This window comes from Peromyscus eremicus, chromosome 1, assembly GCF_949786415.1.
Source record: "Peromyscus eremicus chromosome 1, PerEre_H2_v1, whole genome shotgun sequence".
NCBI lineage: Eukaryota > Metazoa > Chordata > Mammalia > Rodentia > Cricetidae > Peromyscus > Peromyscus eremicus.
In genome coordinates this window covers 72,184,797-72,209,831 of record NC_081416.1, presented here as the reverse complement: position 1 = coordinate 72,209,831, position 25,035 = coordinate 72,184,797, and the positions used below count along the sequence as shown (strand labels likewise).

Genomic DNA, 25,035 nt, shown 5'->3' with positions numbered 1-25,035 from the left:
CCCCTTTCAGAATACACAACAGCCTCTCAGTGGCACTGAGCGATAACATGGGAGCAAAGTATTTTAAATTACACCTAACAACACTTCAGTAAACTCCAATTTCTACTTTCAAAAGTAATCAAGTAGTTGGTTTTTAAATGTATTGAAGCAGGTAAAAAGGAGAATATAAAGTAATCTTTATATGTAAATAGTGAACATTTGGAAAGCATTGGAAATGCTTTGTAAGTTTTAGCAAAGTAAAATTTTCTTAAGTAAAAAAAATCCTTTGTAGCACATATAGAAAAGAAAAAGTATATAGACAAATAAGGATTAAATATTGAGATGTGAATTAATATAGAAATTTGAGAGAATAACACACCAAAGATGGAGAAGGAAGGAAGGAAGGAAGGAAGGAAGGAAGGAAGGAAGGAAAGAGAGACAGATAAATAAATAAACAAATAAATAAATGAAATCATTTGTTTTTTAGTAAAGGCTTACTCCGTAAAACTAGAAGTTACAAAGACAAACCTATGAACACAGGAACACATTTATACCAATGGCACCACTAAAAATAAAATACAGGGGCTACAGAGATGAGTCAGTGGTTAAGAGCACTGGCTGCTCTTCCAGAAGACCTAGGTTCGATTCCCAGCACCCACGTGGCAACTCACAACTGTCTGTAACTCCAGTTCCAGGAGATCCAATGCGCTCTCTGGTCTCCTCATGCATCAGGCACACAAGTGGTGCACAGATATACATGCAAGTAAAACACATTAAAAATAAATCTTTAACCAAAACCATCTTAGGTAATCTAAATGTTGTAAACTGAGAAACCGTAAGCAGAGAGGAGAACTTACTATAACATGCGTTGTTTATACAACTATGAAAATAAAAACATGGTGATTTTATCTTGAGTGGTCATCATTAGCAACTCAAACAAAAGCAAAATCTGTTGACACGGGAAGACAACTTGTAGGCTCAGTAAGAGTATTCTATAAAAACCTTCTAAGATGAACTCTTATAATGCTCACAGCATTTCTGTATAACCACAGAGAAATTCAGTGGCTCTGTAAAACCTCTCACTTTGAGCCACCACAACAACTGCCCAGATCAGCTCATTCTAGGACATGAGCCTGCACAATCAACACAGGATGAAGTAAGACTTCCATATCCATACCATGCTTCTGTCATCTACTGCTGAGTAGCAAACGACCGCAACACTCAGCAGCCTAAAACAGTAATTCATAACTCAGGACTCTGAGCAGACTGGAGCTCAGTTGGTGCTTTTGCTGCTTGTCTCTTGGATTTAATCACACAATTGCACTAAAATATCCAAGACAGCTTCAGGACTCTCTTTACAGTCGAGCAGTTGGATCTTTTACATGACACTGGGCTTCAAAGACAGAAGTGAAAAATGACAGCCCTCTAAGACTATAGCCCAGAAATCCTAAACAATAATTTTTTATGGTATCCATTAGCCAGTGAAAGTCAGTCACCAGGCCAGTCTCATCTAGGGAAGGCAAGTGGACACTAGCTCTGATGGGGAGGGAAAAGGCAGTGATAATGAGAACCTCCAGTCATCTCTACATGGAAAAGAAAGAATCGTCATTTAAGCATGACTTTATGACAGTTTCTTACTCAATAATACAATGCAGGTAAAATAAGCTGTTTTGTCAATATTAGACCTACTTTTGTACATGTAATATATTTTATATAACAAATATATATAGTAAAGGCTGTTAACCTAATTTGAACAAATCTGTACAAGAAAATCCAAACGAAGCGTTAATGTATCTTAAGGGCACTTGATACTGCTTTATGCACTGCCTTGTAAATACATACAAGCCCTAAATTTCCTTAGTGCATGGCTGTGTAGGGGACAGAGATGAATTCGAGTGCTTTCCTCTATCTCTACCTTATTTTTTGAGATGCAGTCTCTCTTTGAACCTGGAGCTCATGGGTCTGGTTAGACTGGCTAGCCAGCAAACCCTCTCTCTCTATCCTGTGCTCCAGCACTGGGTTACAGACATGTGCCACCACATCTAGCTCTTTACATAGGTGCTGGGGTACCAAAGTCAAGTCCTCATGCTCATGCAGCAAGAGCTTTACCCACTGAGCAATCGCTCTAGCCCTTAAGAAACAATATAAAAATTAAAAGCAGTATGTTCTTAAAAACCCAAGTGCTCAAAAACAGTGATTCCAGGCAAATGCTGGCTTAAATATTAAAAACTCTATCATCTCACAGAGATCTACAAAGTCACTAATGATACAATTTCATGACAAAACATCTCTCCCTAGAAGATAAAATGAGGACATAAATTAACTGGACAAAAAGTCAAACGTTTTCTGATTTCCAAGTCATCCTCTTGTCATCTGTTGTATTTTACAGTTTTGATGATGTGTCCAAATTCTAAAGATACTGATTTGGAGGCTATGGAGATGGAAAATTCCTAGAACTCCAAGTTATATTTTCACTCACCATTACAGATACCTTTAAAAGCATTTAATAAGTAACAAATACTTAGTTTAATACTATTTACAAATATTGAAATAATGGAGACTGCCAGCAAACCTCCTTTGGTACTATTATGAGAACTATTAGTAGATCAGCAGTACTACACAGAATCACAAACTCAAGTTGCCAATTTATTAAGTTATTTGCTTCCAAAACTTATTACTTCTTGAAACATTACTCAGAAACTTGGTATATACACTTTTCTTTCTTTTTTTAAATACTTTTATCTACTATGTGTGTGTGTGTGTGTGTGTGTGTGTGTGTGTGTGTGTACACATTTGCCATGGCATGCATGTGGTATGCATGTAGAGGTCAGAGGACAACTTGTGTATATATGTGTGTAATATATATGTACACATTTGCCATGGTGTGCGTGTGGAGGTCAGAGGACAACTTGTGTATATATGTATGTAATATATATGTACACATTTGCCATGGTGTGCGTGTGGAGGTCAGAGGACAACTTGCAGGAGCATGTTCTTTCCTTCTACTATGTGGGTCCTAAGGACTGAACTCTAAGACAGCATGAGAGAGTTAAGTGTCTTTATCTGCTGAACTCTCTCCCCGGTCCTCATTTTTCTTTTTATTTTGTCTTTTGAGGCATTATCTTGCTATGTAGCCCTAGATGGCCTGGAACATATTCACTGTGTAGCCCAGGCTGGCCTCAAACTGATAGTATTTTTCTTGCCTTGAACTCTCAAGTGCTGGGATTACAGATGTGTATCATCACACCTAACTAGCTCTACACGTTTTAAAATTCTCATTATAGTTATACCACTAAACTGAGACTGTTAACAGCAAACAGCTCCATGCCCTACTTTAACAGCAGCAACCATAAGCAGGACTCTGATCAGACCCCAGCTTCCTCCACCATAATTCCTTCAATGTCCTATCAGCATTCAGCTCCCTCAGCCATGTCTCCAGATCTTCCTTCCATCTGACACAGGATTACTCAAACCAGTCACAATTGTTCGCTTTGTTTTGTTTGTTTGTTTTTTCAAGACATAGTTTCTTTATGTAGCCCTGGCTGAACACGCTCTGTAGAACAGGCTGGCCTCGAACTCACAAAGATCCCAAGTGCTGGGATTGAAGCCATACACCACCATGCCTGGCTCTCAAACCAGTAACATTTTAATGTTGTTTTTCAGCTTTAACTTTTATGGAAGAATTACATACTTTCCCCCAATTTCCTGACTTTTCAAAAGACTTCCCTCAGGATTCATGATTTCAAAAACATACCAAAAATGCTAGGAAGAAATTCCCATGTGTAAAAACTAGTCTTCATGTTACCTTTGCTCAATTAAAAAAAAAAAATGACAATTTAGAGTTTGGTTTGGGGTTTATTTTAAGATTTTACTTTTATTTCAAATCTAGTTTTAGCATCAAGTACAGACTGCAGGAGAAAGTGATTCCTAAACAGAGAAATGAGTGCTGAGAAAACTGAATGTAGCTAGTCACACTTCTAGAGACCATGACTGCTGACAATGGAACCACCAGCTACTTCAATACTCAACCTCAAAGCTTTAAAGTCACGATCACAATGACTAAGTCCAGTGAATTACTCTTACAAAGGACAGGAAGGAAAAAAAAGTGAAAGAACAAACTTATAAATTAAAGAGATTTAAGATATATAAATTAAATGAATATATGACCCTTCTTTGGGTCCTAAGTCAAATAAATTGATGGTGAAACAGATTATAAAACAAGAAAGTAGGACCACCAACTATACCAGATATCAGAAGATATTTAGAAACACTGTCAGGGCTGGAGAGATGGTTCAGGGGTTAAGAGCACTGGCTGCTCTTCCAAAGGACTGAGTTTGTGATGACATTTTGTTGTACCCTAGTAAAATTACCTGAAGATCGGAGGACAGAGCCAGCACTAGATTAAACATAGAGGCCAGGCAGTGGTGGCACAGACTTAGCACTTGGGAGGCAGAGATCCATTTGGATCTCTAAGTTCAAAGCCAACCTGGACTACATGAGATTCAGTCTAGAAGAAAAACAGAGCCAGGTAGTGGTGGCACACACCTTTATTCCCAGTACTTGGGAGTCACACATCTTTAATCCCAGCATTTGAGATCTCATGCTTTTGCTACCAGTATTTGGGAAGCACACACACCATTAATTCCCTCACTAGGAAGGAAGTGATATGGCTAGGCAGAGAAAGGTATATAAGGTGTGAGGAGACAGGAACTAAAGCCATTTCGGCTGGAGCTTTTTTGGCTGAGGGCTCAGGCTTTCAGTCAGAGGATTCATGGAGACAGAATCTCATCTTCCATCCAGCCTGAGGATTCAGTAGTGGTGAGAAGTTTCTTTAGTGGCTTGTTCCTTTGTCTCTCTGATATTTCTGCATTTACCCCAATATCTGGCTCCGGGTTTTTATTATAAGACCATTTAGATTTCGAGCAACAGGGTTCAATTCCCAGCACCCACATGGCAGTTCATGACTGTCTATAACTCCAGTTCCAGGTGATTCGGCACCCTCACACAGACATATATGTAGGAAAAACAACAATGCACATAAAATAAAATTAAAATAAAGTAAAATAAAAAGAAACACTGTCAATACTCTTCAGGTGTGATGATAAGATTATAATCATTTTCAAAGTGTTTTTATGCTTTAGAAATATCCACTAAAACATTTACATATAGAAGGCCCAAGTAAAACTAATGGACACTTACTTAGCATGTGCAAAGTCTTGGATTACCAGTTCCTCAAAATACAAGACGGGGCAGGGAAAAAGCAGTCCTGGACTCTTCAATTAAAAAAAGATACAGCTGACATGGTAGCTCACATCTTTAATCCCAGCACTTGGGAGGCAGAGGCAGGCAGATCAGAGTTTGAGGCCAGCCTGGTTTACATACCAAATTCCAGGCCAGCTATGGCTATATTAGACCCTGTCTTCCAAAAGGGATATCCTTATTATGTTCCAAAATAATTCAAAAGGAGAGGAAGGTGGGAGTGGAGTAAAAGAACAGGTAAGAGAAGATGGATGAGTAACAGCAGGGTAGTGGGCACACAGGGATCCCAGTGAACAGTTTTTATTTTTGCATGTTTATAAGCTGTTTCACTTTGTTAAAAACGAACAAACAAATCCTACTTTTAGCCAGGACCGGTCTTTTATGTGTCTAGCTGTTCTTTCTCCTATGAAGGCCTCACGGGTTTGGCATTCTGACCCCTTACTTACAAGCATCTCTCCCTGAACTCTGTGCATCTTTATCACACCTACTCCTCATTTGAGCCCCTCCTTCCTTACTCCTTCACTCTGGAAGAAAACCCCACATCCTCGTAGGGCATCTATCAACCACTCTATGACCCAGTTTTAGGCTACTACTCCCTCAGCATCACCTGCATTAGATATTTTAAGAGTGAGAACGCCCCCATCTCCACACATCACAGAGGTAAACACCACACAGTGAAGCAGACAGAAATGCCGGGCACAGTGGCAGAAGTCTGCTCCTCTGCAGTTCTGTATCAGCACTTAGGAAATATCAACAGCCTTCACTAGAGACTCTGACAACTGGTTTTTAAAAGGAAATTGCAAAATGTACTTAAATCGCATACTAAGAGATCCCTGTCAGCACAAGAAGGCTGTGACTCTCACTTCAGAAAGAACTTATGAAAAAGCAAAAAGTCTCCATAATAACCCATTCCCGCCTCTACACACTCCAAATCCTCTGCCCCAAGATACACATTTTACTGAAAATTTATGTTCTGTAATGAAAACAGGCACAGGCATGAAGCTGACATTACCTTGTATCTCATCTTGGGACAGGAATGAATGTAGAAACCCATATAATAATAGCTGAGTTGCGATGTTTTCTCATGCAGTTGTCTAGTAAAAGCAATTTCTCTGCCAAAAAACAAAAAAAAAGTACAGTTAATTCTGGTTTCAATTTTCAAAAATCTATGTAATTCAATAAAATCTAATGGAAAGTATCAAAATACCCAATTCTTAAAAGAAAAATGATTTGTGTGTTTGTTTTCAAGACAGAATTTCTCTGTGTAGCCCTGTGAGTCCTGGAACTCACTCTATAGTCCAGGCTGGCTTCAAACTCAAGAGATTCATCTCCCTCTCCCTAGTGCTGGGATTAAAGGCATGCACCACCATGCTCGGCAAGAAAAATGATTTTTAAAACACACGATAATTATTTCTAAAGAGAGGCCTCCAAAATTTCTAAATTATTTTGAGGAAATACACCTAAGATCAAATTTTATACTTTATTGGGCAAAAAAGCTGACCTATAGCCAACATAACATGAAAACAAAGCTATCTATAATACTCAATATGTTCTAGAATATTCAAGGAATCTGGGCTGTTTTAATAGCACAACAAATTTTTTAAAACTTAATAGCCAATACAATACACATCAGGAAAAATTATATATGCATTTTCACAAACCCTTTAGATTGTACCTGATTCACAACTTACTATGTAGCTAGGAACACAGTTTATATACACAGTTTCCCTAAAATGAGAGGGACAATATCACATTCTCCCTCCATGCTTTTCTATTTATTAGCAGGGATGAGGGCTGCTGAAACAAAGAAGCTGAATCTTCACTGAAATGCTTGTGTATGAAGTGGTTGTAATTTGTATTAAGATAAATCTTGACACAAAATTTCCCCTACTTGTCCAGCTGAATAGGCAGGCTGTATATGAGTTTTAATAAATTTAAATTTCTAAAGCAGGAAGAATGTTGGTTTTGTCCTTTGAGAGTTTTCTTCCCTGTTTTTTTTTTTTTCTTTCTTCTTTTTAATAGCAGCAATACATAAAATTCAAGAGGTTTTGTTTTGTTCTGTTAGAGGCTTTTTTATGTAGTGTAGCCTATCCCAGAACTTGCTATATAGCCCAGGCTGGCCTCAAACTCTCTTCCTCCTAGCTCAGCTTCTGAGTGCTGAGATTGCAGGCATATGCCACCTTATCCAGTTGAGAAAGTCCATGTTTAAAGGACTACTCTATTCATTTTTCCAATACAAATTTAAATCTTTGAAAGAAAATCCAAAAACTAAAATGTTTCTATAAAAGAATAAATGTTACTGTTCCTAGAACTAATCTACTTTCAAGATTCAAACTGAGTAAAGATTCAAGCAAATGCAAGAGCCCCCCCACAGACACACACACACCCACACTCAGTAGCTCTTGACCACAGCCTGGCTAGCCACAGTGGCATTTGTTTTCTTGGACCTGCCTATTTTGGATTACTGCACCACTACTGACTCAAATCCATGAGCCATCCTCAGCCATTTCTTCACACCCATGTCCGATGCTCCAACAAATTACTGGGATCTATCTCCAAAATGCAGCCTCAATCTGACCACCTCTTAAAACCTCTATCTAAGATATTCTAGCCTTTAAATTATTTTATATAAAGCACAATTAAACACATAGGAAAAAGGATTGTCAGACATCAGTTACAAACACTGCATAATTGTAAATTTGTTATTGATGCATTAAGAGAAAAGTCAGGCAGGAAATGTCAAGATGGGCACTGAGACATAGGCAAAAAATGATTATCAGCCCAATTTGTAAAATTCAAATTGATAACTTAAAAAAAAGCATCAAGGCTTCTACTTGATAATTCAGGAAAATAATACATATACAAAAACTAAGATAATCTGGCAGTACACTTCCTAATGATGTAAGAATGTGACTATAAGACACAAATACTAGAGAACACAGTGAGAAAAACACAGAGGGAAAAAGAGACTCAAGCTACCTAAAAAACAAAAGCAAAACAGTTTCCAAACCTCCTTCTTTTAGTTGTACTGCACACATATAGATAAGTAGGAATAAGAACAGAAACAGATATTCGGGAGAAGAGACTCCCACAGAAACCTTCCCACCATTAAAGACATTAGTGCTGTGTGACATGTATCTGCAGCTATGGCCACAAATGGGAAATTTATATTAATATTTAAAAGTAACAGTTTTAGGAGGTTAGAGAGATAGCTCAACAGTTAAAAGCGCTTCTTGCTCTTTCAGAGGACAGGAATTCAGTTGCCAGCACCCACATCTATCTGTTAACAGCCACTGTAACTGTAACTCCAGCTCCAGGGAATCCTGCTGGCCCTCTTCTGGCCTCTACAGGAATTTGCATGTAACATGTATGCACACACACACACACACACACACACACACACACACACACACACACGGTGGTGGGGGAGATGGTTGGGGGAGAGAATAACAGAAACCTTTCTCAAAAAAGTAACAGCTTTAGAAATGATGCCAATGTTTGATGTTAATTTTCTAGCTTTTAATGTTTCTATAAATTCTAGAGTATAAGAAATCATTGTGGACTCCTGTGAGATGGCTTAGCAAGTAAAATGCTTTCTGGGTAAGACTGATGTCCAGATCTTCATCTCCAGGACTCATAGAAAAGTGCTAGGATAGAACTAACTCTAAAAAGGCCATGATATGTCCATTCCTTCCACCCCCACCATACACACAAAATAATAATAAATATATTTTTCAAAAAGAAAGCACATGTTTGGAGATGATTATTGTTTCGTGTATATATTTTCTAAGCTCCCCTGTCAGAATTCTTTATGCTCCATAAATGTAACATTATCTATATTGTTATCGTAGCATATATATTCTCTGAGTGTTAAAGATACAGCTAATGTGATGTGAAGGAAGGAAGGAAGGAATGTGCATGTGCTGAAGAAACAGAGTTGTTTAAGAAAAGGGCCCCATTCTGACAGTCATATCATCAGACACTTACATGGTTTTATGAAAATATAGATGTTGTGTATCTACAGACTAAGAAGGTATGGTGTCATCAGGCAGTCTTAGGAGACCACTTACATATTTGCTCTGCTACTGAGTGCAACAGTGTCATGAAGCATGTGGTTGTCCGCAGTGGGAAGTTCCAGACTATCTGCTGGTATCTGTGACCCTTGTTAGAAAATGATTTCCCATTTGTGGCCTTAGCTGCAGATACATGTCACACAGCACTAATGTCTTTAATGGTGGGAAGGTTTCTGTGGGAGTCTCTTCTCCCGAATATCTGTTTCTGTTCTTATTCCTGCTTATCTATATGTGTGCAGTACAACTAAAAGAAGGAGGTTTGGAAACTGTTTTGCTTTTGTTTTTCAGGACTACTGTAGCAGCAAATTATTATAACACACTATCAAAAATAGATTCCTATTACATAATGAAATATAAACAAATTGAGTAATTAACTGAACCTCTATGAAACTAATTATAACTGTACAAAGCAGTCTTACCTTAATGCTGAATAGACACCCAAAGACAGAAATGAATAATCAGGATCATAGTACAGATACACTGAAGACACACAGTATGGGAGGATGTCTATCACACCCACAGCAATGATCTTCCCATCGAGCCAGTACTGCTGGTGAAAGGAGCCATAACCGCACTCCGGTCCATTAGCAGGGTGCTCTGCCTACGAAAAAGAAGCACAGACACATCAACAGGGAGCATATTCTTTACATTAAAAAGAGCTCTTAATCTAAGTAATCTTGTTCAGGTTAATACATTTAAAATTTTGCATTGTTGTTTTGGCATGAAAAAAATCACTTTTTTTTAAAAAAAAGGGAAGGATAGACAGGAATGAAGGAGGAAGAAGGAATGAAGAGAACAGGAAGGAGAGGAAAAGAATGAAAGAAGGGGCAAAAGAAAGAAAGGAAGGCAATTAATGTGATCCACGTCCTCCACAGGACTACAAAAAGAAAATAATGCGATACATTAATCAGTGCAGGAAATACATGGCACATTTCAACAGCTGACCAAATCTGCTAACAAGTGACAAGGAAGAGATTTCTTCAGCTCTTTAATAACACACAGAAACCACTGCTAACAGCACAGTTAACATCAAGAAACCAGGTGGTTTCCTGTCCTTCCCCACTTATGATTATGAATTCAGCTGACTCTATTCAGTATCAGATTTGAAATCCCAGCTAATATAGTAAGGCAGGGGAAGGGACTGAAGGGAGCTGTGGAAGTAGACCAGTGGTAGGGTGCTTGCCTACCATGTGCAAGTCCTGAGGGAGACGGGGTGGGAAGGGAAGGAGAGGTGGAAGAGGGGGGAGGGAAGACGAGGAGGAGAAAAGAGATGGGGGGATTAATTCAGAGTGAAGAAGAACAGAAAAATCAACTGTCTTTCATAGATGACATGTCAGTAAAAAAATGCCAGTTATTTTCCAGTTGCTGCCCAGACAGTACAATCCCAATCACCACTGCAACAAGCTGTTTTATGAGTATCGATAAGTTCATTCTGAAGTTGGACGTGAGACAAAAGGCTCAGGACACCCGACTCTACTGAGGAATGAAGACATTGTGATTGTCTTGACAGAACAATAAATAGACAAACCAGACTAAACAAATCCAACAAACACAGTAACCTTGAACAAAGAGTAAAGGCAATTCAATAAAGAAAGGTAAGTCTCCACAAACAGCAGTGCTCAACAGTTGGACATCCACATGTAAACCAAGCACCAAGACAAACCTTACACCTTTCATTATAGTGAGCTCAAAGTGGATCACAGACCCAAATGTCAAATTCAGTACTAGAAAACTTCTAGACAAAGGCATTTGGGAGAGAAAATCTGGGTGATCATGGCTTTGTTAATGAGGTTTCAGATATAGCATCAAAAACAAAATACATGAAAAAAATAGTTGTACACACTTTATTAAATTCATTTAAAACTTCTGCTCTATAAGAAATGTTGTTAAGAAAACAAAGTCACACCACAGGACATATATTACAGGACATACTTAATAAAATGTGCAAAGCCTTAAGATTCAACCATAAGAAACTAAACAACCAAATTAAAAATGGACAAAAGATCTGAACACATGCTTTATCAGAAAGACAGCATCTAATCACAAGGGACAATGCTCACCATCACCACAGATCTACACATGGAACATGAAGCAGTCCTACATATCAGAACACCGAACCACACTGGCTGGACATCAAACGTCAGGAGAGATACAGGGCAAGAGGAAGTCATTCTCTGATGTTGGGAAGGCAAAACAGTTATAGGCACTTCAGGGACTTCTCACAAAACTAAACATACTCTGAGCATAAAAAAGCAGCAATCACACTCTGTACTTACCCATTTGGTTTGAAAACTTACCTAAAGACAAAACCTCACAAGATGTTTATACATGTATTCCTAACTGGCCAAAATCAGTGCAACCCAGACATCCTTCAATATATAAATGGATAAACTGGTCCATCCATATAATGTATTATTATTGATTAATAAAGGAAATCCACATGAGAGAGAGAGAGAGAGAGAGAGAGAGAGAGAGAGAGAGAGAGAGCGAGCGCGAGCGCGCAGGAGGAAAAGGGGGGAGAGGGTGAAAGAGAGAGAGAAAGAGCGCGCACTTAAAATGCATATTGCTAAGTAAAAAATGCCAGTCTGAAAGTCTGCATCCTATATAGTTACAATTACACTGTATAACAGGCAAAAGTTTAAAAAAAAAAAGGCAAAAGTATGCACAGTTTATTTCATACTATGAGGAGTTTGAGAAGTCTAGACTAGGGATTAATAGATGAAACACAGGTCCTTTAGGTGATGAGACTGTTCAGTATGACATTATAACCGCAAAGACACTACACTATGCCTTTTTATCAAAAGTAAGCACTTTATTATTTATTTGTTTGTTTATTTTGGTTTTCCGAGACAGGGTTTCTCTCTGTAGCCTTGGCTGTCCTAGAACTCACTCTGTAGAACAGGCTGGCTTCAAACTTACAGAGATCTGTCTGCCTCTGCCTCCCAAGTGTTGGGATTAAAGGTGTGAGCATCCACCGCCCAGCTAAAACTCAGCACTTTAAATAAAAGAGTAAATGTAATTATGAAAAATTTTGCAAATCATTTAGGTCTTGTGAAAACATAGAGACTTTAACAATAAATATAACTGCAGTATAAATGCATGGAACAGTCTTACAAAAAGAGTTGGACAGAGAAAAAGGTGAAATAAGTAAATCTGGAAATGAAAGGGGTCTAATGGATGAACAAAAGGAAGTAATATAAATACTGTACTCTGATAAAACTGCTTCCCATGTGAGGACAGGTTAGCAGTTCTGACACCGCTATATTTATAACAAGCAAACAGACAGCATATGGTAAGGTTCTCACTGCTGTGATTAGAGTGATCCAAGTGATGATGGATTTTAGTTGAAAATGTGAGAACTCACGCTTGGCTCGCTGTAAACACAGATGGTTACACACAGAAATGTGCATACTGTAAGTATGCACACACTCATGAGTTACTATACACACACATTTCTTTTTCGGTCAGCTGAGAGGGCCTGAAAGAAACACCTCAAGAGAAATGAGCACACTGTACTGCCAAGATCTTGGTACATTTTCTGCAATCAAAGGAACCAGTGCTAGGAGGAGAGGTGGCTGACTTTAGGACTGGGCAGGAACTATACAAAATGAACTTACTGGATCTCAGTGTCAGAGAGGTATTACTCAAACAACTGATCCGCACTCAAAGAGGCATGGGAGTTAACTGAAAGAGCCAATTCATTGCTGGACTATTTAAAGCATCAAAATAAAAGTCATCTATAACCTGTGCATCCATACCACTATGTATCATTGAAAAATAATAAAAGAACAGAGGGAAATCTCCCACGCAGAAAAATACCAAATTTACATAGATACTCTGCCCTGAGTCAAGGGAACATAGATATGCATAAGGGAGGTCAGGAGTTGTTTGTTTTTGTAATTCAATTGCATGTTTCTCTAGTATGAACTCTGTAGGTGACATCATCCTGTCACAACATCAAAAGTTTAGACAATACTCTCCTCTTCCACCATCATGTCAACCGGGTCAGAAAGAGCTAAGTCTTAGAATAGCACCCCCCTCCCCACGTTTTTTTCCAGGAAGCTCAGGAGCCCTTGCTAGAGAAGCACCCCAAGTCACCAGTGCTTACTGACTTGAAATCCCACTTCATTAATATATAGCTATCACATGTCTTAAATCTCATTAGTTAAGGCCCTTTGTCAACATTACTCAGCTGTCACAAGCACAGTGGGAGAAAAAAACTACATATTACATAGGAAAGCACACTATTTGGGAAAAAAGAAAGTGAAGGGCTATTTGCCTTAAAGCCAAAAAACATCATGTAAATTGACAGGTCTCAAACTTCATGGCCTCAAACCCCCTTATATTCAGAAAAGTACAGAGAACACCCAAGAGTTCATGTCTAATGGAATATATATACAGATATTTATCAATTAGAAAACAAAAGTGAAATTTAAGAAATAGATCTAATAATTCATTTAAAATTAACAATAAATTCAATATATTTGATTCATTCTGTGGTTAAAAACAACAACAAAAAAAGAAAACATAAAACACTGCACTTTCCAAAATCAAAAAACAATATATATGGAAAGCTGCATAGTTCTGGATTTTTTTAAATCTGTGTTAGAAGATCACCTGATACTCATGTCAGCCTCTGAATTTAATCTGCTGCCATCATGGATCATCTGGAAAACAGACTGTACACTCATGAGAGTGAGAGTCAGGAAGGCACTATGAAAAAAGCACTGGTCTTGAGGACCCTCTGACACATGCATCAATGCATGAACCACATCCTGTATCTTCAAAATATGAGGAGGAGCCTATGAACTATAAGGTACAAAATTTAAAAAAGTAACACAAACAGGATTCATACCGGTGCTTTCCTTCTATTTAAGTTTTGAGAAACAAAGGTAAGATACAAATAAAAGAAGACAAACAAGCAAGCTTAGGCCAGTTTTTGCTCACTCTGAATGGCACATTCCCAAAGCGTTTACAGAATTACAGTTAGGTCACTTAAAAGCAAAGTCATGTATACAGCAGCTACCTTTAATTTGCTCATAAATCAGTCAGTGAGGGGTTTAGCAATACTTAATGTTTCTTTCCAAGTTTGCAGTTTGCAGCTTAGGATCTGTAAAGGAATTAATCAGAAAATTTTCACAAGTTTCCTCCATTTCAAGGATTTAGCTGATAACAGGAAAAAAATAATAAAGCTCCCCTCTGCTATACAAAAGAAAATTCACCTTGAATTCAGGGGAAAGATGGCCTAACTTTAGTGATTAATGAGCTATGCAGTGCGTATCCATTTCCAAAGCGCCATGGAGAGGTGACATGAATATTAATAGGCCAATTCTCACTTCCAGCCAAACTGTTCTCCAAATGGGTGCTTATTTATTCTAACAAAGTACACCTGTCTCCTCACCAACCTGCCTTCCTGTGCCTCAGTGATGCTCCAAACAAACTCTGCTAGGCTCAGAGTAACTAGCAAAGAGAAAGTCAGTTGAGAGTATTTTCAAAAGAAGGTAAGGATGGGGAGGGAGAAAGACTTCAGAGAACAGAACCTGAGTTCCCCTCCCTTCCAAAGCAGCCCCAAACCACCTCTCCCAAATGGTTCCTCTAGGCACAAACATCTACAGTTGGTTTTCTTGTGAGTATCTTATTTTACAACTCTGTAGGGACAGAGGTTAACCTGTGGAGTTCTTAGAAGGGAATGAGTAATTCCAAATGTTAGTATACCACCCTATATGATAATTAGTAGTTGTTTTAATCTACCTAGCAATCTAATCTCAATCTTTTATTTCATTAAATTATATCTGCAAATGATCTTTGAATCAGTTTTAATGTTTACTGGTTTTGTATCAAATAACAAGTCGATTAAATAAGACATGTATTTACACTGTCTAGGTGAGAACACTATTTTATCTTTTTAAAAATTACAGTTAAGAGCCCTAGAGGTCATCTCCAGAGAAGCTTGAGTAAGCTCACTGGATGGAGGACACATGAGAAGCACTCAGCCAAGCATACTTGTTCTTACACCCCACGCTGGTTCCCAGGCAGTGCTATCTATCACTGCTCCTTCTTTGCTGCATGTCCTTCTCTTTCCTGGGTCTGTGTTTCCATTTCCAGGACCAGGACTGTATTCTCACTACTGAACCAAGAGTTGGATCTGATGTCATGTTGGATGGGTGATGAAGAATTAATTTTCTTTTGAACAACTGAAAATGGAGAACCTGGGTTTTTAGTATTTTTATTTGTGTACTTGTAAGTTTAATCAATTAATAAAACAGTTCTTTGTGACCTGAAACCACTGTGTTTGATGTATGGCTAGTTACAGAACTAAAAGTTTTCTACATGTCTGTCCATAATCAGAAAAGCTTTTCCTTCTATTTCTATGTAAAATATTTCCCACTTACAGGTGATATCAAATTATACTCAAGTATGAGCTCTGTGAAACTGATTTATTGAGATAAGCAGGTAATAAGTCAAAGTCTTCAAATTCACAGAAAACAAGCTCCTTATAGAAACTAACAGCTCAGAAACAAATTGTAAAAATCCAAATACACATAATTACGGTGACTCTGGAAAAATCAACTGGCATGAAATTCTTAGTTTAAGGAAAAAGTAATATCTTCTCAAATTTGTAAGCAGTATGGCTGGATTTAAATAGAATCAGATATATTTCTTTGTTTTTAGCTCACTATATAGACCAGGCTGGCCTCCAACTCACAGAGATCCACCTGCCTCTGCCTCGTGAGTGCTGGGATTAGAGACGTGCGCCGCCACCACCACCCGGCTATGGCTTTATTTCTAATGAGAACAGTTTAACTGAACTTCTAAAACTACACCTTAGCTTGCATCAAAGTAGCTAGCACTGGGCTGGAGCAATTGCAGTTACAGAGGGTTTGCTACACAAGCATGAGGACCTAAGTTACAGCCCAGGCCCACATGGAAAAGCCAGGCATGGTGGCACAGGGTTATAATCCCAGGCTTTGGGGTGTAGAGCTAGGCCCTGGGCTCACTGGCTAGCCAGGCTAGCTTACCATGCACATTCTAGGCCAAGTGAGAGACTGTCTCAAAAAGTAAAGTGGATGGCTCCTGAGGAACAACACTTGAGAGGTTGTCCTCTGGGATCCACATATGCATACAGACACGTGCACATACACCTACACATTAACATTAGTCATATAGAATGCTTAAAATGTTTTAAATGTAAATTTGTATTCAGCTAAACTGAACTATAATACTGGCATGTTTAATTATTTTAAACTATTGTTTTAATTACAGTAAAATACACATAAAATATAGCATTTTAAATGTTTTTAAGTAGAAAACTGAGTAAAGTGGTATGTCTTGATGATCTATGATAAGTGCCTCCTTAAAGAGAATATTACAGTATTTGTCCTTTTGTGATCTGCATAGTGTCTTTGAGTTCCCTCCAATGTGTGAGAACTGCCCTCTTTTTGAAAGGTGAACAGTCTTCTGCATGTCGGTGTAACTTTCCTAGTCATTCATGTATCAATGGACATCTGGTTGATCTACCTTGTGGCTGCTATGAACAGCTGCTACAATCACTGCTACACTTACCCTTCTTTCCTGTGGAACTGCTACAGCACAGGTCATCTTTTTGGTTTTGCTTTGAGTTTGTTGTTTATTTTTAAAAACAGCCTCTCACTATGTGGCCCTGGCTGTTCTGAAAACTAGGCTGGCCTCAAACTCACCAAGATCCACCTGCCCTTGCCTCCACAGTGCTTAGGCCAAAAATGTTCGCCACCCACTGAGCTCAATTTAGTTTTTAAAGAACGTTCCTCCACTGTAACTACACCATTTTATATGTCTGCCAATAATACACAAAGGCTGCAACTTCTCACACCCACACCAACACTATTTCTTAGTTTTTGTTAAAAGTTAACCTACTGGGTACCAAGTGATACTTCATGGTTTAGATTTGCAATTCCCTAATAATTTCTGGTGCTAAACAACTGACATTTTAGGTATTATATAAACCCTTTAATAATTTTAAATTTTAAATATAGATCAAGAAACAGAATGGGCCCTCATTGGAATCCCACAGTCTCTAACTAATAGTAAAAAATAAATCACTAATGAGCATATAGTTCACATCCCCTTTCTTCTTACCGATATACTCTAAACAACTACTGCATCACTGACTGGGTCACGTAAGCATGCTCATCTTTGCCACTTCAACAAGTGTAAAGGGATGTTCAAGAAGTGATGGCGTTTGTATTTATGCCTTCTCCTATTGGCCACAATGCCTGTATGTAACAAACAGTTCTCAAAAGACTTCTAGCTGCCCAGTTCTCTTTATGAAAGAGAAATTACTTTACTAAAAGAAAAACAAGTCACTGTTTTATTAATAAGGATAAAAGAAACCATATTTAAAAATAAGATATATACATCTGAATATGCAAGGAGATGGAAGACTTTTGTTTTGTAGAAAAAAACTGAGTAGGCTTATTCTAGAGTAAAGTAGCAATTTGTGCCAGATCATAAAAGAATAGCGAAAAAGACAGAGCCAAGCCTAGAGCCGAGTATAGAGAACAGGAAGCTGTAGGTGCAGGGAGTGAACTTGATGTGTATGTTTATAATGCCTGAGCCTGAAAAGAAGCAACAGATCTGCTCACACACTGCTTAACCTGCTCGGTCCTGAGAACTCTTCCTCTGGACATTCTTACACAGCTAAGGAAAACAAGGTGCTGAGAGATTTGTCCAAGGTCACTAAGCCAATTTAGGGACATGCTGGGAAGGAACAAAAGCTGGACTTCCATCTCAGGTCAGTACTTTTTCCAGTGGACACAGCTTCTGTGGTACACCATGCTAACAGTTACAATGGATTCACATGTGCTATTTATTACAAAGAACTAAGACATTTCAGCAATTTGCAAAATCAAAGGAAGAGTAAACAAATGTATTTCTTAGGAATTCAAATGCTCAAAAAAAAAGCAAAAAAGGTTTACTCATCTATAACTTAACACCAAAAGCAATGTAGTATCACAAATAGACATAAATTAACTGAACTTTACAAAGCTTAGGTAAATGATGAAGGACTTATCATAAATGGTTTTAATAAATGTACCAAAGTGAGAAAGAAAAAAGTATTTTTACCTTAGAATTAATAGTTTTTAAAAATTAAATTGCTAATGCTAAATACTTTGCCTTAATCTGATTTTTGTGTATTTTAAATCCTAACTCTCCCAATAAAAAGACTTTACAAAGTAAGGCACCTTCAAATGGCTTACAAAAAGTAACAGAATTCCGAACTCTGACTACAGTATTTACTGAGTTCTACAATACACACCTTGAATTGCAGTGTGAGCTTTGGTTAATGCTGTTCAATTGGCAACTCCTGCTTCTCCAGTCCTTCTTATAGGAAAACATATTCCATGGTGACATCCCAGACTGAGAACTCAATGAATGCCAAGATCAAACAAGACTGATGTCCCCATGGAAACTAATCCACCCCAGGATTTACTATTCAAGCCTTTTCTGAAGCATTCATGCACAACTAATAGGCAATGAAAACTGTCAGGGAGGATGACCCTAATTTTGAACACAGTTTAAAAAGGTCTTGGGAGTGATGATGAATACTAGCTAGTCCAACAAGAACATATCTTGAATTTTCAAGATCCCCAAACTAACTCAAGTTTGTGCAGAAAAAACTTGAACAAGAGAAATTTGTGGCATTTTTCTATTTAGTGTTTGAATTTCTACTTTAAGTGTGTTTCCTTTATTCTCAAAATCAACTTTTATATTTTAGTCTCCTGAGGTTCTTTCCAGGAAAAGACTTCAGTAATTGTCATTACACTAAGCAATACACATTTTCTACTTATAGTCTCAATAATCATGTGATGTCCAAAACCTAACTGAAGTACATCCCCTCCTGATCAATAAGCTTTGGGAGTATTATCTGGCCACACATGCAATGTGCTTACATTGTACTCAGCAAAGTGAACTCAAGACAAGGAATGATGTCTTCAGTTAACCCCTTTGTACTTACTAGCAGCTCTGTCTGAACCAGAACTGCCCAACAGGCCTTAAATCCAAGGGAAGGAGACAGTACTCAAATGACAATCCTGATAATTCTGTCCAGGTTTCTAATTGGTGCCTTTGAGCAATACCACTCAACTTCCCATACAGGTGTATGGATCACAGTCTGAAAATACAGGACTCTTTCCTAACATATACAGCTACAAGCAACAAAACCCTATTCCTCTGTTTTGGCCCAGTGGTTCAAGCTACAGCCTAGTCTTCCTCTTCTGATTTTTCAGTACCACCAAAAGACTGCTTACCATCACCTACAAACAACTATGCTTTTGTAGGGTACCTCCTTCTACCTGGCTTACTTCTTTAAATAAACTGGGCCCAAGCACTTAATAAACAGGTAAAAGCTCCCATCAACTCCCAGGCTCAACCCTCTTCCTAACCTCATCCCCACAGCATTCCAGCTCATGCCAGCTCTCAGCATATCTGACTTTCAGTGTCCTCCACACTTAGGAAAATTATCTGAACCCCTCCAGCCTAACATCTTGGCCTCCATCCCCCTCATCTCTCCAGACCTTCTTTGAATTCTCTCCCTCTCTATAAGAGCCAGGTCTCTGTATCCCTATTCCCTTTTAAAAAATTCTGACCATTGATAATAAATACCCCAATACAGAAGCTACCTCACAATAGTATGCTGACTGAAGAGACAGTGAGGTTCTTGTGTCTTCTCAGAGTACTTTCTTAAGTCTTTTGCAAAAAGCCAAACAGTTCCCCATTCAAAAACAAAATCTTAAAAAACTGTTTAAAAGCTTTTGAGAGTATTCATGGCTTGTGATCTGATATTATGAGCATTAATAAAACAGTGCTAAAATATTAATTAAAGTATATCAATTTCAATATATACTACTATCTTGATGAACAATAAAACTGTAGCTAATATTCCACACTGAAGGATACAGTAATGGGGAGGATATCAAACTGAGTGAGATTTCCTTTTTCTCTGTTTTCATGTAGCACAGGCTGGTCTTGAACTCACTGCTTACCAGGAGATGCCTTTGAACTTCTGATCCTCCTATCTCCACTTGCAATTGCTAGGATTACATGCCTGTGCCACCATGCCCAGCCATGTCAGATGATCTTTCTACAATTCTTTGAGAATTCAAAGATAAAATAATACATCTACTTCTACTGAGATACCTTTGTATATCATAATACTAGTCACTTTAAGCATAAAATTCTATAATTTTCAAAAAATTTATGAAACTGAAACTATAACCACAATCTGAGTTTAGAACTTAAGACATTTTTTTAAAATTGTGTGTGTGTGTGTGTGTGTGTGTGTGTGTGTGTGTTTGTGCGTGTGTCAGTACCTGCATGGATATGTGAATATGAAGACAATTGTCCACAGAAGCCAGGAGAGGGTGTTGCATCCCTTGAAGCTAGAGCAACAAATGGTTTGAGTGTTGAGAACTAAACAGCTAGTGCTCTTTCTCATTGGGCCATTTCTCAGGCATCTTAGCACTTTTTTTTATAACCTGTAAAATTCCCAAGCCCATCCGCAGTCAGTTTTCCACATATGTTACCAATATCAGACAATCACTGACCTGCTTTCTGACTATCAATTTCCCTTTGTTGGGTAAGTCACATAAAAAGAACACAATAAAGTCTGTGTCTGACTTATGTCGTCTATTACAGTCTCCTCAAGAGTCATCCAAGCTCTTTTTTATTGCTGACTACTATTCCACTGTATTCATTCACTAGCTGACAGATGTTTGAATTTTTTCTAGCTTCTGGCTATGATAACTAATGCTGCTGTAACCATTTATGCATGATTTCCTATGAAGATAAATATTTTTATTTCACTTAGGCATAATTATAAAGAATGGGTTTCTAGATCATATAGTAGTATCTGTAATGTTTTGAAAAATAGCCAGACCATGGTTCTATATTTCACCTTCTGATCAGAGAAGTTAAGAGAGTTCGGATTTCTCCACAGTGTGCCAATCTCTATCTTTTGATTCCAGCCATTAAGTGAGTTCATGGTGATTTTTCACTGTGGTTTTAACTTTTATTTCCGGTGAATATCAATGGACAGTTTCTCTTATGTTTTCTAGACATATGTCCTCTGGAGAAGCACAACAGCAAGTCTCTTACCCACTTTTCACAAAGCTCTCCTGTTATTTTTAAAGTGCTATAAGCATGTGGCCATTTCTTGATACCAATTTAATTACAGTTTCAATCCTTTTCAATTTAGTGAACTTTGTAAAATAGTCCAGAATATGCTCTGCTTTGGTGACTATGCTTATGTACTTGAAAAATACACCTATTTAAATGTCACAATGAAACCCATCACTTTGTATGCTAACTTACAATTTTAAAACTGGGCAATGAAGGGGATGTAGCTCAGTAGTGGATTACTTGCCTGGGCTATTCCATGCCCTGGGTCCAATCTCCAGTACTGGGAAAATCAAAAACAACAGGAGCAGCTGGGAAGTCAGTTAGAGCAGGGACTGCTTTACCAATGAGCCATACTATCTATAGTTTATGACTTGCTTGACTTCAATGTGGCTTTTTGTCACTCAACGGTATAGTACTGACAGACATCCATTAAGTTGTGACCACAATGTACAAGTCTTCTAGACTACTTGTAATTTTGTCTAAATTTTCTCTCAAAGTATCAAGAAATTGTCCTAAAATCTTTATCTGTCACTGAATTTGACTATTTCTCCCATTTCTATTAGGTTTTTGGTTTTTTTTTCCCCCCAGAGCTGAGGACCAAACCCAGGGCCTTCTAGCAAGCGCTCTACCACTGAGCTAAATCCCCAACCCCTAGTTTTTATTTTTATTTTGAGGCTTTTATTTGGAATGGTTCACATTTTAGAATAACTTGACTTTTTTTAATTATAAAGCATGCTTTTGCCCTCAGTTTCCATCCTGAAGACTATTCTATGTGATTTAAAGACAGCCCATCAAATGTTACTACAGCCCATCAAATATTACTATGGTAAATATTCATGGGACCATCTTACTGCAGCCTTTTACCTCCAAGTCATCCACATCTTCATATTTAAGGGTAGAGCTTGCTTGTATTCTTTTATCTAGTCTGACAATCTCTAACTTTAACAGGAGTATGTGGCCCTACACTGTATAACAGTATGACCACTGGCCAAGTATGGCTATTGGGATTTAACGAAAACGAAAATCTGAAAAAATCAAATATAATACAGTAGCCATATATAGTCACAGGATAGCCTGGAACAATGCAAAGGTAAAAGTTCCCATACAGACAAGTTTGATTTAGGCTTTTATATTTATTGCAATAATTAAAAGGATTTAAGCGAGCCATCTTGCCATTCATCTTATAGTTTTTTTATATTTGTCCTGTTTACCTTTTTATTTCACTTTTCCTACTTTTTCTTATCTTTCATTGAGCTGAAAACATTTACCACTGTATCTTTTCTTCACTATTGGCTCATTAACTCTCCCTACACACATCCCATAATGATTTTCAAGAGGAACAATTCTGGCTCTTAGAGACATTGGGCAAAGTCTGTCATCTGCAGCTCTGTGCTTAGCACGGTGATAAAGAGGGTGCTACTGGCATCTAGTGGGCAGAGGCAGAGATGCAGCTGAGCTTCCAACCATGGTCAGTGCCACTGCTCACAGCAAAGCCCAAGAGGCCCATACTGCAAAGGTTCCTAAATCCTGTTCTGAAGCTCACTAACTCCATCTCTGATTACTAGCTTCCTTCAAGTGAGAGTCTTGACTGTGAGCATCTCCCAGCAGTGTCATCCTATCTCCTCCTTCCCACCTTGTCCCATACTGTCAGCTGTGGTTCTCAGCACCTAGCTAGTCTGATCTACCTCTCTGGGCTCAGTTTTCATCGTAAGAGGTATATATTCTGTGAGAATTAATATAAGGAATGTGATAAGCGCAATCCTGGCTATTACAGATGCTAGCTTCTCAGTAAGTAATTATTATAACTCCTAACAGAAGGACACACCTGAAGAGAAGCCCAAGTCCCCACACTGACACATGACCTCATGTGTGTTACCTTGTGCTGCAGCTACCTCTCTGCTTTCTAAACATGACAGTGGACCACGGCCTACTGGGCTGGCTGGCAAAATGTGATTCTAAAGAGAATGTCAGGAAGCTTTTGACCTCTAATACAAAATCCCGTTTATTTACCTGATTTAATTGAAGACATCTGTAAGTGGTGCCACACAAAATGTAACTCAGACTCAGAAATGTCAATAAAAATGCTATAAGGCAGAAGTCCCACTAAACCTAGCAGGAAAGTGTACATCAGCAGTTACACACAGCCACACAAATTTAGAAATATAATAGAAATATGCTGCCTGACTTGACAAGTGATAAAAGCTCCTTTCCCATAAAGCTTAATGAGCGCTATTAGTCTTCAGGAATGAAAAAGGGTCAACCCCAGAGAGAGAAGTAACTGACTCTCCACACATGGTCCATTCAAGTGACAACGTATCAGATTACTGACGTAATTACTATAACCTGACAATTTCATTAGATTCATGTGGCAGTTAAACGGCCAGAACTTACAACAAAGGGACCTGGTTCATTCATGAGACTTACTATGGACAAAGTGAAGCTCAAAGTCAGTTTGTCAACTGCAAGTCTCCCACATTTTACTGCCTACTGAAAAGATTTTTTCTGTTCTTAAAATGTGGAAGGTGACACACCTAGCTCTGGCTAAAACATAAGCTTCACAGTAAAATGACACATGTAGAGGCTCCCACATTCTCCTGCCTGGGCTCTGCTTTGCCTCTTAGGCAGTGTGGAGTGAAATGGAGCTGAGCTCTGAGCTACTGCAGGAGATTTGGGGATGGCTGCCATCCAGCAAACCATCCGGCAGCACTTGTGGATTCCAAGTTAAAGGAAGAACAACAGAAACCCTCACCGTATTTCCTATAAGAGAAGGGGGGAGGGTGACCATATTTAATTATTTTATCTTTGTCCTATGTATCAATAAGCCTAATAATAAAAACTGTTTTAAAAATCAACTTGGCCAAGATGCAGCACAACTTCAAAACAACTTCACTGAGTGAAGAAAACTAACAGAAAATACAATCACTCAATTTTGATCATGATGTTCTTCCTTTCTACTTTTCACCAAAGATTACAGACTCCATACACTCAGCCCCAATGTTTAACCAGAGTAGTTAGTAAACTGCAAGCTCTTTCTACAACTGATAGCATTCAAGGGTGAAAAGACAAAGCTTTCAATCCTGTTCTATGCTCAGTGTTGGCCACAATTCACTTCATTTGATTATAATAACCTAGTTAGTGTTACTTTCTTCTTCAGATTTAAAAGCTGCAGCCTAGAAGGATTAAATGACTTGCCCATGGGTCACCCATGTCCCTCTCAACTCACAGCACAGCATCCTTTCACAGTTTACTTTGCCTCCATTTGAAGACCGAAGGGTTAGAAAATGTGACCAAACCTGGTTAGTACCAGCTTCTCTGGTCTGGTCCATTTCCCCTAGTGATGATTCAAACTGGTCACAGGCCATCACTCATCATTAAGAAGAATAGTTTCAATAATCAAATGAAAACAACATTATAAAAACCATTAAAAAAGGAACAACTCTCAATGTGTAAGGAGATCAGAGATGGTCTCATAAAGAATATAAGGCTATGGCTGGGCATAGTGGTGCTCACCTTTAATCCCAGCACTCAGGAGGCAGAGGCACGTGGATCTCTGTAAGTTCAAGGCAGC

At 38.3% G+C, this 25,035-nt stretch overlaps 1 protein-coding gene across 6 annotated transcripts in view; it reads right to left on the bottom strand.

Moving 5' to 3' along the window:
- Ate1 (arginyltransferase 1) overlaps positions 1-25,035 on the bottom strand; it is a 128,769-nt gene that overhangs the window by 57,478 nt on the left and 46,256 nt on the right. For all 6 annotated transcript variants that reach the window (XM_059265760.1, XM_059265776.1, XM_059265752.1 and 3 more), the window contains 2 exons: positions 9,731-9,912; positions 6,251-6,350 (listed from right to left, as the gene is read on the bottom strand). In XM_059265760.1, coding sequence (XP_059121743.1) covers positions 6,251-6,350; positions 9,731-9,912 — 282 coding nt within the window. The remainder of the gene's footprint in view (positions 1-6,250; positions 6,351-9,730; positions 9,913-25,035) is intronic.